Below are 15699 nucleotides of genomic sequence, written 5' to 3' on the forward strand. Positions count from 1 at the left end.
CTCCTGTTATATCAATGTGAAATAGAAAATCTTGCAAGTTAAAAAGATGAAATGAATTGATTCTTCCCCTCACAAAGTTTTATGATTCAGTTACCCCTCAGCTGAATTATTAAAGCAGCTCTTCTTTAAGAAGGCAAGCAAACACAACTTGGCTTCAGCCCTTCATGAACTCAGGACAACACTTGCTTTTGCCATGTGACTGGGACTGCAAAAGCAGGGTGAGGTCATTAAACACTTGGTAGCCTCCACTCCCACATTACAGAACTGCAGGCAGCATTTGGCTTGGTGGGATGTCAGTTGTGTAGGTCTGTGTTAGGAGATGAACAGACTACAAACACAGATGCTGTTTTTATTGCAGGTGTTCTTTTGCCCCTCTGAAAATGTCACATAAGAGCAGATGTAAAAAGATGCCCTTGCAAGCAAAGTTGGTTGAAGCACTACATCTCAAAATGACCTAACCTGAGAATTGGTAGCAGGTGGTGGGTGGGTACATCTTTCTTACAGTTGCTTGAAAAAAAATCAGTTGGTTTAAAAGTTAAGTAACAGATAGGCTAGAAACCAAGCAGGCCTCCTTCCACTGCAGCTAAAAAGCCAGATGTTTCCTTCAAGTGCTGATGACAACAGCCAAGGCTGATGTGGTGAAAGAAGGAGCCATGCTGTCCCTCTTTCTCATGGCACTTAGAACCAATTAAATGCTGAATTCATTCCCACCTCATTACTGTACATATGGATTCAAAGTATGATCCCAAAACTCAGCTCATGTTTTGTGTATTCCTGGTTCTCACAGCACCAATTCTTGGCAAATTTTCAAGGAAATAAGACAGAGGTCAACAGCAGTTAACAGTGGAGAAGAGGAAGGGCATAGATAAAAAGAGAAGAGGTGGACAGAGGAATAGGTAGTAGAATATGAAGGCTCAGTCTTCGAAACTTCAACAAGGCCCAGACTCAAACTTCTGCCCAAAACTGTAATATGAGTACCTGCTTTGAGCAGAAGAAGCACCTCAGAGTGTTGCCACAGGTGGTGGTATTGAGGAGAGACCTCTACCTGTACACTCAAATTGGGCTGGTATATCAAAGACACCTCCAGCCCAACAGCAAGATGGGTAATTTTGCATAATTTATTATACTCACAGTGAACATAGCAGATTTTTATTCTCCTGATTTCCAAAGTCTGATTTTTAACCTGTACAAAACAAACTTTGTGTATATAGAAACAAGATAAAAAATAATGGTATTCTAGTGATCATGCACTGGGCAGACACGCGCACACTGAAATAATTCCCTTTGGGATTCAAAAATTTGCAATTTTATTATTCTTATACTTTTTTTCATTTTTTGGCAGACTATATTCCAGATGATCATCATGGCTCTGTACAGAAGACAGTAGCTGTTGTTTTGGTTAAAGCAACGTGTGTGTGTATGTGTATGTGCATGAACAGAGGTTTGGGGCAATATTAATCCAGCCCGCCGTCAATGTTGCTGGTTGTGGAGACATGTTTTTAAGTATTCTGTATTCCCCTCTGAGCAGGGCAGCAAGGAATGTCTGTGTGTGAAGTCACTGGGCATAGCCTTGTGCACTCCCTTCAAAAGTTGTGAACTATGCCAGATCACCTCCTTCCCAGGCATGCTGTTCCTCAAGCCAAGATCCAACTCTGACAGGTGCGGGGGGGGGGGGACACTCTTCTAATGTGCATCATCTCTTTTCTCCTCTCATTCATTCATTGCTTCTGAAAACTAAAGAGCAGCATCTCCATCTTCTCTTCAACTGGGCCATGCCACCGATAACTATTTCTTTTTCAGCCATCTCATGCCCCTGATGATGAGTTGTCATTTCCGGAAAGCAAAAACCTCTCGTGTTTTCAGTCCCCTCCTGCATTCATTCCCTGACTTGGGGGAAGGTTCCTGCACCATGCCCCCATAAGGGCAGCTATCAGAGTCTGGGTGACAGCCAGTGCACTCCACTGCAGGGATGTAGCCACTGTCCCACATGCCGGTGCCACAAAGTTTACACAGATCATGCAGACTGCAAGGGATCCGAGGCAGCAGGCGGAACTGGTAGAGCAAACTTCTAGCCTGGAAGTGAGACAGTGCTAAATGTTAAGGCATTCAGGGAGAAGGTGGACAGCAGAAACAGCAGGCCTAGGAAAGAAACGGCTAAGTATGTCCAGACAATGTTTTGTGTTGGGCAGAGCCTGAAGAGCTACTTTTTGGACTACTGTTCTTAGAATTGCCCATCCAGCATTGCCAATGGATTCTAGGAATTGTAGTCCTAAAAGTATTTCAGAAACATCCCAAAACTCTGGTCTCAGGCCAAGGAACTCCTTTGCATTCTGTATACATCACCATATACTGCTTTGAAGAAGAGAGATCTGTACAGATTTCTTTTCTAATTGTGGAAAAAAAAACATTAGAATTTTATTTACCTTCCTGAGTATGAGCTCCCCATTCATGTGCATGGCCAGGTTCCCAAAGTGTAGCAACATCTGGTCAGTAGCCAGCTGCTGTTCAATGACATCATCGCCATAGATCACCACAATTGCCACACAAATGAAGAGATGGAAATAGTCTGTCTGTAGCAGCAAAACAAAAACAAAAGGAGGGGAAAGGATCAAGAATACTGATTAATATCATCTTTAAGGAGCTTTTCTGTTTACCAAAGACATACAGGGCAGGGGAACAATGTAGGAAATTAGACAGAATCCTGCATGATTTTGCAAGATCAAAGGAAGAAGTGATTCACAGGTGCATGGGTGAAGGTTCAAGGCAATGTTAGTCCAGCTCCTTCACCAGTCGTCAGTGTTGCTGGTTGTTGAGTCAGCCCCACTGAAAAAGTTAGACAAGACAATGATACTTCACACAATGTAGAGATATTGAGGTGTAGCAATTACATTTTGGGGAGATGCAGGTTCAAATGCTCACTCAGCCCCAAATAAAATAAGCCTTGACATCTCATTGATAATTTAGACAGTCCTCTAGCCCTGGACAGTCTCTAGTCATGGCACACAGGGAGGAAAAATGTTCAAAAGCTCTTTAGGCAGGTATGTATTCCCTAGCATGGGCAACATCAACATATAGCATTGCTTTCACCAGGGTACATAACATCACTGAGCAGATATTACACACCATTAGGGCTGTATAGCTGAGAAGCTTTTCATCATCATATTGCTTAATGTCATACATCACTGAGCAGATATTACACACCATTAGGGCTGTATAGCTGAGAAGCTTTTCATCATCATATTGCTCAATGTCATACCTGGATCAGCTTACAACTAGTTAACAAGAACTAAGACAGCAATCCTATATGCTTTCCCAGCAGTAAGTCTCATTGAGCTGAGCAGCCATGCACAGGGTTGCACTAAAAGTCACATTCAAACAACCAGGAGAATACATGAGAGACAGTAATCACTAACAGTGAGTGATGGAAAACAGAAGACTGCCATTCTGACAGGACCAAAGCTTTTCCACACTATGCATGGGCCCTATGGTTGACCATCCTACATTACTTTCAAACCTTCCTGAGCATCTAGGTAGAAAATGCTAAGCAATATGGAATTATCCAATGCCTTTGGTTTCCTGAAGTGTTGTCTATAGGTCCCAGAAACAGAAATGGTTTTATAGTTGCAAGGAGTTGTCATATTTTGGCATTCTCCTCTGCTGCCCCCTGGTGTATGGATAGCCAGTCAAAGCCTGATGCTTCCACAGCAACACAGGGTAAGATTTAAGCAAACATTGAACAATAGTGGAAAGACTAGAAAGAAACTCCATACAGGATGGGATCCCTGGACAAGACTTCTCAAGTCAAAAGGGATCTCCTTTGGATTAGGGCACTGGGCAGAAAAAAGAGGAAGTCACAACTGGTAAGCTAGACAGCGAATCCTGGTGCTCAGTTACATGCTAAACTCCCAGGTGTATTCCAAGATGATTTATGCATGTTTACATAATGAAAAATTTACACCCTAAGCATATAAAATGCTTTTTAACCCAACAGCTATCGACCCTGCTTCCTTTTATAAAGGAGTGAAATATTTCATTTCTACCACAGTACACTTGTCCTTCCCTTTTCGCGGACTTGAGGTCCACGGTCTCGCTCTTCACAGAAGAGACAAGCAGGGAGGGATAAAATGGCAGTGCGTGCCCGTGCATGGCCCTCTGTGTGCACGCCATTTTTTCAATGGAACTTAAATATTTGCGAGTTGCTATTTTTGCACAGGGGGAGGATCCGGAACAGATCCCCTGTGAATTGGGAAGGGCTACTGTATTTCCATTCTATCACAATATTTCAGATCGCTCAAAAAACAGATCATGTGTTCAGTAAACTTATATCAACATATGTAATATATCAAAATGGTTCATCCTGATTATCTCTGGTGGCAGAATTAAGTTATTTTACTTGCTTAATATGCTGTGTTTTACTTAATTCTGGATTTTATCAGCACAGGAGTCACTCTAGGCCACCTGGCTACTGGCCAGGGATTCAATACCGGGAGGAAGAGCCTCTTCATGCTATGGCTTTCTACTAATTTGAGCAAGGCTCCCTTCAGGCATTCCCTTCCATTGCCCACCTGTCCTCCCCACCTCCAGATCCCCACCAGAAAAGGAACTATTGCAAAGAGTGAAATGTGAGCAAACAAAACATGATAAACAATTTGATGGCAGGCACCTTCTCTCCTGAGCAAGAGTGGGTCAGTGAGAAGTCAGACCCTCTTTCTCACCACTGCTCCATTCTGGGGGCTAACCTCACACAAGGTAGCCACAAAAATCAGCCCGACTGTGTCAGTGGTGACTACCAGCAGCAAGAGCAGGCAGCCCAAGAGCTCAGTAATGAAGCCTCAGGGCAAAATGTGCATCTGTTCACATACTGTCACAGTCAAATAGTGGGGGAGAAGGCTATTAGATCCCTCAGATGGGGAGGGGGAGATGCACCTGTTCATCTCATCAACCCAAAGCTGAGGGAAGAGAATATTTCAGCAATATAGAGATATGGGTATAGAGATCTGGATACGAACTTGACACAAACATGATCACCACCACGAAAATGCCTCTTCATCTGCCTATTTTCCTTCAAATTTTAATCAAATGTTTTTATAGTTCTACTGTTTTTATATTATGACTGTTTAATCCTGTTTTAGCATTGGAATCGGGGTGGGCATAGGGATTTATATATATCATATATATCCTGGATTCTCTGTGATAAATCTTTATTATTATTATTATTATTATTATTATTATTATTATTATTATTATTAACCTTTATTTATAAAGTGCTGTAAATTTACACAGCGCTGTACATACAATCGTTTTAATTAGACGGTTCCCTGCCCTCAGGCTTACAATCTAAAAAGACATGACACAAAAGGAGAAGGGAAAGGTGGTGCGGAAGGAGATGAGATCCAGCAGTTCCTCTCTGTCTCCAAGGCCTGGACCAAGGCAGATGGACTGGAGGGAGGGCTTGGCTTCATAATGGATGGTTAATCTTCTTCCAGGGAGGCCTGTTGGAGCTAGCCTGCCTCTCTAGTAGGATAATACATATAAAAAAGTACTTAGCAATACAGGAAATGGTTCAATAAAACAGGCATCAAAGAACATCAAATAGCAAGCGACAATTATGCAATGCCTGGGAAAGCTTCTCTGAACAGGATGGTCTTCAACTCCGTTTTGAAGCTGGTTAAAGAAGTGATGGCCCTTGCTCGCGGGGGAAGAAGGTTCCAGGAGTGAGGGGCAGCAAGTGAAAAGGGGCGAATCTGAGATGGGGCAGAGGAAATCCTGGGCTGGGACAGCCGACCCTGACTACCAGAACAGAGGGCCTGAGTGGGAAAGTGAGGAGAAAGAAGGTCTGATAAGTAAGAAGGGGCCAGCCCATGGAGGGCTTTAAATGTCGACAGCAGAAGCTTATACTGAATGCAGAAAGGGAGGGGGAGCCAGTGAAGGGATGCCAACACAGGAGAGATGTGATCAGAGCAGTGGGTGGATGTGATAATGCGTGCAGCTGAATGCTGGACAGAAATTAAAGGACGGAGGTGAGAAAGAGGAAGCTCAGCCAGGAGGACATTACAGTAATCAAGTCGTGAGACCACTAGGGCATGGACCAGGATCTTGGCAGTAGAGGTGGAGAGATATGGTCGGATTTTGGCAATATTGTACAAAAAGAATCTACAAGCCTTGGCTGTGGTCTGGATCTGAGGGACACACGACAGAGAAGAATCAAAGATAAAACCAAGACTGCGGGCTTGCTGGACTGGTTGAATAGAAATGTGTCCACAGAGGCAGAAAAGGAGAGTTGAAGGGTGGGCTTAGGAGGAAAGACAAGAAGCTCCGTCTTGGACATGTTGAGCTTCAAACGCCGATGGCGCATCCACTGCGAGATAGCTGTGAGACATGACGAAACTTGCTGTTCAAGCCTTGGAGAAAGGTCGGGGGTGGAAAGATATTTATTATTATTATTAACATAAAGCCGGAAACTGGCAGCTGCATTTGACAACATTCCCATTCAGCATCCTCCAAAGAGCAATTCAAGAGCACACCCCCACCTCTAATACACACATACACACGAGTGGTGTGTGTTTGTATCAGTGATGTATTTAGGTCTTTTAGTCTAATTTTCAAGACAAGTTTCAAGTATCTACCAAGTGTCATGTTGAGTCTCAAGTCCTTGTAAGATACTTTCAAGTCAAGTCTCAAGTAGAGTCTCAAGACTGGGAGCCAACTTTTAACAGAAAAAAGAGTTGGTGGAGTGTATTTCTCAGAAGGATCTGCAAGCATGTTAGGCAATGGGCCTGAGGTGGGGCTTGAGGTCTGCTTGCAGCTTGTCCCTACTGCATATCAGAGAAGCCTTTTAAAGCTTTTCAAAAGCTTTAGAAGGATCCTCCCACCTCAAGTCCATTGCCTAACGCATTTGCTGTTACCTTCTGAGAAATGCACCCTGCACTTTTGAGGTGGCTCTTGCCTGCTGAACAAAGTGAATGGCACTAGCATGTCAGTCACTAAAAATATACAAGTCTCAAGTCAAGTCAGTGTGTCATTTTTGACAAGTCAAGTCACTGAAGTGACTTAAGTCTAACTTAAGTCCAAGTCAGTTGACTTGAGTCTACATCACTGGTGTGTATATCTCACTTTGCAGAGCCTTACCTGGTAGTGAGCCCAGCAGGCTTCCCATATCCTTAGTGCCTCAGCATCTGGGAACTCTCTCTTAAAGCAGAGAAGGATCCAGCGGTGACAGAAGAGCATCTGAAGACCATCCTCCCCAAGGGAGGCCAGGTGGTGGTAGAAGCGCACATGCATCAGCCGCAGCAGCTCCCTTAGATACATCTGCATAGAAAAGGCAGAACTCAGCCTAGCTGTAGCAGTTTTCACTGGAAAGTGACGGAGAAAGAGAAGAGAAAAGCGGAGGGAGGGGGCACTAAGCTCAAATCCTCACCAGTTGCTTCTCCATATCCTCATCCCGGGGGGAGCTGATAAAGATCGTGTTCTGCATCAAACCCACAAAACACCAGAAGGTATCCGACTCATCCAGAACCTCAGCAAGGATGGGTGCCACGAGGTCAGACATACCCTGGGAGTAGCCAATGGTGGGGTTGTACACTGCATAGTTCAGCAATATTCGCCTAAGGGGAGCACAACCAGAAGAGACCAGAAAGTGATGTTGGGAGGGTGAAGGTCACCAGCTAACCTGTTCTCCTTCTCCTATCAGGGAGGTAGCAGTAAAGAGCTATTCACTGCAGCCACAGTGAAAGCATCATATCTCTGCTATGAATCCAGTTACTTGGTTTGAAAGGAGGCTCTTGAATTAATCTATGAGGAGTGTGTTGCTACTTCTGCAGAGACTGAGCTAATTAGGGTCACATAATTCAGAACAGCAAACCTCTTGGTAGACTTGAAAACTGGCCAATCTTCTTTAAAAAAAAATTAAACCAGGCATAGGACAGAACGTTTTACCTTGAGAATGAGGGAGACAAGTGAGGCCTCCTAATACCTGAAGGAAGAACTGCTGCTCCTTTAGACAGGCAGCTGATTTGGTCCAGGGGGACTTTTGCAAAAATGGAGAAAGGAGGCCAAAAGCAAGACCAGAAATCAGGTAATCCCTGGATTATTTTTCTTGACTCTGCCAGGAAGGAACCAAGTAGTCTTAGACTAACTACTGTCCTTCAGCTTCAGTCTCTCCATCTGCAGTATGGAAGGGAATGATACTGACTTGGCTAGTAGTGATTTTATAAGGACAAATAATAAGTAAATAATAGACACAAAGTGTTTGAAAATGGTCTCCAAAAGTATCATGCCTGATTGCTTTCCTCCCTTTTAAAGGCCTGTGTATCTTTTCAGGACTCTGCTGGAAGCATGGAGCCTTCAAGGCTGGGGCAAAACTTAATCACTGATGGATCTAATGGGGTAAAACAGTCACCTCATTGTTTCCACATTGGGGTTGTTCTCTCCTCGGAAGAACTGATTACTGCGGTCGGTCCTCACTACGTCTTTGTCGACAGTGAACTGCACGTTCCTCCAGAATACCTTCTGCTCCTCCGGAGCCATGGAGAGTCTGAGTACCATATAACAATGTGAATGTGAATATGTTTCCCCACCACCATGAAGTAAATGAAGTAAATAAAATAAACCAGCACCAGTCTCTTGGGAGAAAAAACCTCACAAGTGCTGCCAGGGAGGCACCAGAAGCTATTGCTATTCTGGTCTGAACATATGGGTGAAAATGAAGGAGAATTTGGGCACTTGTGGGAGCCAAAAAGTTGCTTTCTTTCTGTCTCAATCTTTCCTCAAACAGGTTTAACAGAAGATTATTGTGCTCAAGAGGAATTGCTGATTGAAGATTTTAGAACTGAGCCATGCCACATAATAATCTGAATCCAAGTTTTGATGAAGACCTTGATGATTCCAACAAACGCTTGGAAATGGGACCAACACTAGCTCTCGCACACATTGGGCCCGAGTTTTGTTACTGAAAATGGCTGGAATCCCACTGATGTGCTCAGCTAGCATTAACTATGTCAGAGCAGGTGGTAGAAGCAAGAGGACAAAAGCTCATGGGCACAGGCACTATGAAGGAAATAAGGTGTCAGAGAAACTCAGAGTTGCTCAAAGCTGGCAAATTTTGTCCACCTTCCTTCCCCACCACTGCACATTCCTGGAAAAAGTGCAGCAGGCAGTGTAGTGCAGCAACAGGATTATGACTACAGTGATAATTGTGGTTGGTTCTGGACTTAGTAGAGATCAATTTTCCCCAATCTGGATGTCCTCCAGATGTGCTTGACTCTAACTCTCATAATGCTTTAGTTAGCCAGCCATCTTGTTGGAATAGTTTATGGGAGTTCTAACCCAACATGTCCAGAGGGCACCAGGTTAGAGGAGACAGATACACATCATCCCTTTTCAGACACTTGGGATGACTATCCTAAGCAATAGTCCACATGGTCTATTTTAATAGGCGAAGCACTACCATGGAAATACTGGGTATGCAAAAAGGCATCTCTACAACCAAAGAAGCATATATTTTGGTCTATCTATTCACTACTTTGGACATATTATGAGAGAGCATGATCAGAAAAAATGAAGATACTTGGCAAAGCAGGAAGCAACAGCAAAAGAGGGAGACTGCATTCCAAGTAGCTTGATTCAATCAAGAAAGCCACAGCCCTGACTCTGATGACTGGGGCTTTTGGAAGTCTCTGATTCATAGGCTTGCCATAAATTAAAGCTGACTTGTTTGCAACTGATAACACAGTAATATTCTGGGCACACCTACTGCATAATGACTGTGTAAAACTCACACTCTCCCATCTTTAAATGACCAGATAATTTTTGAAACCAATTTTCAAGTGTTTTTAATTTGAAAGGTTTACACTAAACATCCACATATAGGTTTATGTAGCCCTTTAACATGCTGAGGGGGGACAAGGGGAGACTAAAGACAGAGCTTCCACAACAGGAAATTAACTATGCCAGAAACTGATATGATTTAACCCAACTGCATAACTCAACTAATTTGTTTATTAATTTATCTTGCCTTGCTCTCAAAATAGGATTCAAGACTAATGTGAGACCAGAGCAGGGCTGGACAACTGCCAGGTTTTGGGGGGGACACAAGCCTCCCATAGGTCATTGGAACCATTACCCACTATATCTGCATTTTAAAGATCCCACTCCCCATATGCATATACATGTGTTTGTGTACTGCCTCAAATGGCCCCATGCTCTCTAGGGAAGTTTGGGGAGTACTGAGACTACCTTTCACTTCCCTGAGGTATTTCAGACCCACAGAAAGCCCTTTTTTAAAGAACAGGAACTAGACTTGAACATGACCTTGTTGACTTTCTATTTTAAAAACGGTCTCTCCACAGCCTAAAATGGCCAGAGGACAGGGTTTTATGGGGGGGGGGAGGATTTTTTAAAAATGCAATTTTTGAGGGGGTACTTGCATTTCTGTACTGCAGCCATTCACTCAAAAAATACAGGTTGCGAGTTCAAGACCAGCAAAGGGGCCAAGCTCGACTCAGGCTTGCATCCTTCCGAGGTCGCTTAATGAGTACCCAGACTGTTGGGGGCGGCAAATTAGTTACTTGCTAATTAGCTTACTTGTGTTCACTGCTATGATCTTTGGAATAGCGGTATATAAATAAAACAAATTATTATTATTATTATTATTATTATTATTATTATTATTATTATTATATCTTAGCAATTACAGAGTTACTAATGCCCGACTGTGGCTGCTGCCCTAATAGCAGTAAAAGAAAAGTGGAGAATATATAGCCCTCTAGATGTGGCTGGACTGCAACTCCCATCATCCCTAGACAGCACAACCAACAGTGAGGAATAATGGGAGCTGCAGTCCAACAACATTTCAAAGGCCAGAAATTGCCTACCCCTGCAGTCAAGTGCATTTTGTTCTTCCCACTCCAGAGAGATAATGGTCTCTTCCCACAGCTTTAGTTACCTTCTCATCTGGATAGGAAATGTCTTTTGCAGGAGGGAAGGGTGATGAATAGAGCGATAGCCAAGTCTCAATGCCAATTTAGCATCCATCTCTTATAAAAGAGATTTTAAAAGACTCTTGACAATATTATGGCGACAGACCCAAAAGGACTGGAGCAGAAGCCATCACGCAGCACTCCCTCGTTACCTTTTCTGCTGGATGGCAAAGTATTCCTCTCTCTTCTGTACTCGGAGCAACTCCCTCTCCTCTGAAGTGGACTCATAGCTGTAGTAGTGCAACAAAAAGGGCCAGACCTCCCCACGGATAGAGACATCGATCCCACCAAAGAAAATAGCCTAGGGTTGGGGTGGGGTGGGGGGTGAAGACAGACAGGGGAGAAAGAATAAGAAGTTGCAACCAAGAAAAGGAAATGTCAGTGTTTCTGGAATTGGACCTCCCCCTCACCCATCCACAAGTGATGCCCTGATTCAGGAGTCCACAGTCTGTACATATTTTAGGGGGAATGTTGTGCCCCCTCTTTTCCCAGGGGAGACATAAATCAAACTCATTTCAATGTCAATAACCCCCCTGCAGGGCCTATACAATTAACGCATCATTCTCACGTCACAGCTTAATCCCCAATCTCAGAAACTTCACACTTGGAACTAGCGCTTCACATACATCCCTCTTCCATTAATTATTTAAAGCAAGACAGCTTCAACTGCTTTTGGTTGGCTTTCCAAACTGCAAGCATTCCTGGAAATGTCCACAGGCCCTCGCTTTCCAAAGAGCAATTGAAAATAATGCAAAAGTAGCAACCCAATCAAGAGACATGCCATATTATTCAACATTTAGATACCTCAGCTTCACTGCCATTGCAAGAATCAGGCTAAAGCTTTTTAATTAATTAATTAGTTTGCACTAGGATTGGAATCCTCTTGATGATTTATGCTGGCATAACCAAGGGTCTTAGACTTGCATTTGTATTTGTTGGGATGTTATGCAAGGAAGTATCCAATGCCTCCTTGCACAATAGCTTCTCCCAGGCTGTGCAAGAGGAGCAGGACAGCAACAGAGAACTCCCATGATGCCATCACCCTCCCTCTTGGATCTCCTGCATGACTAGCATTAATGCTCTGCAGGTCTTAAACAGGAGCCAGCCAGTGCTCCATCTTTCCTCCAGGTCTACAGTTTTTCTCCTGCCCTGCATTTTTATCCTCAATTGACACAAGGTCTCCAGTGAGTTGCACAATTCACTGAGATTTAAATCAGATGTCCCAAGCCTATCCTGATATACTGTATTAACCATGACATTTACTGGACTTGGGACCTGCACAATGGGATGATTAGCTTCCTAGCAAAACACACAGCAGCTGTACCATATACAATATAGAAACTTTGTTTCTTCCGAAACAAAGTAGGAGAAATGTGCCACTCTTGTCATTTTACCCACCTTTCTCAGCTTGTATTCTTCCTCTACCTGTCCAGCCTCATTGAGGTGATGGAGCCATGCAGAAACATCGAGGCGCTTGTGAGCATTCTCCTCTGGATGAGTCTCCGAGGAGGGCAGCTTGGGCCGACGGATTGAGAACTGGATGCAGGTCTTCACATCAGTGAGCTGCTAAATGCAAGACAAAACAGAAGAATGGGGGCAAAGTGCAGCAGTTGCAGGAGCCTTTTCTCCATTTCCATTGCTTGGACATCTTATCTAGGCCACCACAGTGGAACAGACAAAATTGCTTGCAACTGCCCTGGGAGACATGCAATGCCTTGGAAAGTTTGGGAGGGCTTCAAGCCCAAGCCAGCGAATATAATTGGAGTAATTAAGGATCACAGTGACACAAAAACTGATTCGTTATGTTTCCTTCCTTTCCCACCCTTTCCTGTCCAAGATCAGAGTCAACACAGCTTGCAGCAGCAACTTGGATCTGCTGAGGAATGCATGCAATAAATTACATCTGATTGGCCACATACAAAAGGGCTGCTGTTAGGCAAGAGAGAAGCAGCAGTGCCAGGCTCTCCGTGAGGGCGTTTGCCATTCTACGGTGAAAACTGCAGCTGACATTTAATTTAAAAATCAAAAGGTTGCTTCACAGAGATGCAAGCCCCCTGGTACTCTAATGAGAGGCAAGCCGCATGAGGAAAATGCACACGGGGGTGGGGGTAGTAAGGGAATTCAGAAAGTACTAACAAGCAGCTCTAGTATCTTTAAACATATAATTACTTTCTTTTCAAGGCCTTTGTGCAGAATGAAGTGAGATATGGCAACAGGCCTAGTCAAAACACCATTTGAACAGAACTGCTAGGAGTCTTACAATGAACAGAAAGTATAAATCTCATCATGAAAGCAGAAAGCATCATGGAGGCTAAGACACTGAAGTTTCCTGGACTGGGGTTCAAATCCCATCTTTTCTAGACTCATGGCCTTCTTTTGTCCTTTTGTCTAACAAGAAAGAAAGGTCAACGTACAAGGAAGCCTGGGGAAAATCACTCCTTCATACTGCAGTCTCCCCTTTTCTACAACAACCAGCCTACAATAAGTAACTGTGAAGGACATCAGTAAACAAAGGAAATGAAACCAGGTCCAAATCATAGTATCAGATGGGGTTACAGAGGCCTACAGGTACCTCGTTACTTTCTCCAATAAAACATTAGTTGGGAACCAACAGTTTATCTGAAGAGTCTTTCTGCCAGATGCTCCTGCCATAGTTTGGCAATTCTATGTAAATTTACTCACTGTTAACCCTGATCTTAGATGAAATGAATATTTGGATGTTTCCGTTCCCATTCAGCTAAATAAGGAAGCAAAGCAGTGCTGATGAATCCCATTTTCCAGAACAAGAAAGAACTCACCAAGACAACTGTTATCAGTGCTTGCAAACCCTTGCAATTATCCAGACATGTCTGAAAAAGATGCTGCTTGAATTTCCTCTCTCCATTTCAACCCCACATAGAAAGCTTATTCTCTCTTCCTCTCTCTCTGTGTGTGTATGGAAGGAAGCACATGAGGGGGTCCCTGCTCTGCTTTGAACTTTACAGCTTACCTGGTCTTTGAGATGAGTCTCTGTGCAGTATTTCCATTGTTGAAAAACTTCAGAAAGTTTATCCAGGCCACCATGGTGAAAGTGGAAAATCTTATATTGACTCTCCCTGCTAGCAACAACTAGCTGCCCACTGGTACATGCCTCGTCACTGAATGAAAACAGGTAGGAAAAGATGGGGGGGACATAGAGAGAAGAGCAGAATTTACTAGCCAGAAAGCCAAGGGGGAAATGGGCCATCCTTTAGCAGAGGGAGCATAACAAGCAGCATCTGTGAATTCTGTTGTATGGCTAAGCTCTTAAGGGTATCCTTCCAAAGAAATGTGAATTATAGTACATGGAAAATGTGGTTGGAACAAGCCTTGGCAAGAAGCAATAAATGTTCAGAAACTGAAGTGATCTAATATGGACTCCCAGAGACATCTACTCCTATTCCAAAAATCTGTATTTCCCTACATCTCTTCCTGACTCCCTTGCCCAAGATCCTCTTTCTCCAGCTCCCTCTTTGTCTTTTTCTTCTTTCCCCATTGAAAGATTTTGCAAGGACTGAAATGGCAAGTTTCTGAAAACTCCAAACCGCATTCAAAATGAATTATGCAAATCATCTGACCTTAGTTTGCATAATATATTCAGAGCACATACTCAGCTTTCCCCCCTGGGCGTAGAAGTTGCCTTTTCATTTTAATTCCTCCCCCAACCTCTGTTGCCCAGAGAGCACACACTGCTCTGATTATGAGCTTTCATGGTCCAACCGACACTTGTGAGGTCTTACAGAATCAAATCACACCAGACTCTTCTCCCAGCACCCATGGAAGAGCTTTGCCCACATCTGGTAGTACCTCACAGGCTGTTTACAGTAATTACACAGATTCCTGGTGTGCTGGGCATGTACAAACAAGTGATTGCCGCCTTGAGTCCCTATATTGGGAGAAAGGCGGGATAGATGAAAATAATAATAATAATAATAACAACAACTGTGCTGCCCAGAGGAGATCTTAAGGAGCATTTATCTGGACAAAGAAGCTGAGGAGACAACTATCAAGAGGAGCTGGTATCTCAAAGAAATTCTAGCTTTGCATGGAACCAATACTGACCACACCAACCAGACCTACAACAGAAATGCCAGGAAGATTGGAAACCTTATTAGATATAGAACTCCCTTTATTAACTGTAAACCCCTTTTATGTCAGAAGTGAATAATGCAGAGCTTTGGGGACACTTTGGGTGATTACTGGTTCCTTAAAATCCCATGAATCCCAATGTACTTACTTATTTAACTCATTTATAACCCAGCATTTTCCTGCCATGAGACCTAAGGCAGTTTACAATGATATGTGAATTCTGATACCATATTTGTGATTAACTGTATTTTTGCCCATATACCTCCAGCTCTCCCTGGTTCTAAACAAGGAGACTTCTTGTCCCATATGCCTTAGAATGGGTCTAAATTTTATGGAACATAAGGGCATATTTCTTGTTTATGCAGCTCAGGCTCTGAGAAAATAAACCTTACATACTCAACAGATGAATACTAGAAAATCAAACCAAAGGGAAAAGAAGATAGCCAGAGCAGTAATGAATGGAAAGAGTTATAGAGAGAAGAGCAAGTCCTGTGGGAGAAAAGCAAGATGCTCGTCCCTTGCAAATTTTCATAGAAAAGTCCACAGAATTTAGACTAATTTGACAACAGGAATAGTAAAAAGGCAAACAAAGGGTTGGTAGGGGAAATAACACAAA

At 43.3% G+C, this 15699-nt stretch overlaps 1 protein-coding gene across 10 annotated transcripts in view; it reads right to left on the minus strand.

Moving 5' to 3' along the window:
• Positions 1-333: 333 nt before the first annotated feature.
• Positions 334-15699, minus strand: part of TBC1D16 (TBC1 domain family member 16) — a 75226-nt gene continuing 59860 nt past the window's right edge. For 7 of the 10 annotated variants that reach the window (XM_042451899.1, XM_042451898.1, XM_042451904.1 and 4 more), the window contains 8 exons: positions 13966-14113; positions 12375-12542; positions 11129-11277; positions 8399-8533; positions 7418-7604; positions 7129-7308; positions 2424-2570; positions 334-2073 (listed from right to left, as the gene is read on the minus strand). In XM_042451899.1, the coding sequence (XP_042307833.1) occupies positions 1828-2073; positions 2424-2570; positions 7129-7308; positions 7418-7604; positions 8399-8533; positions 11129-11277; positions 12375-12542; positions 13966-14113 (1360 nt within the window). In that variant the 3' untranslated portion in view covers positions 334-1827. Of the gene's footprint in view, positions 2074-2423; positions 2571-6348; positions 6402-7128; positions 7309-7417; positions 7605-8398; positions 8534-11128; positions 11278-12374; positions 12543-13965; positions 14114-15699 lie in introns of those variants that run through there. The other 3 variants (XM_042451900.1, XM_042451901.1, XM_042451902.1) reach the window with 3 other exon arrangements.

Source organism: Sceloporus undulatus, chromosome 2 (assembly GCF_019175285.1).
Source record: "Sceloporus undulatus isolate JIND9_A2432 ecotype Alabama chromosome 2, SceUnd_v1.1, whole genome shotgun sequence".
NCBI classification, from domain to species: domain Eukaryota; kingdom Metazoa; phylum Chordata; class Lepidosauria; order Squamata; family Phrynosomatidae; genus Sceloporus; species Sceloporus undulatus.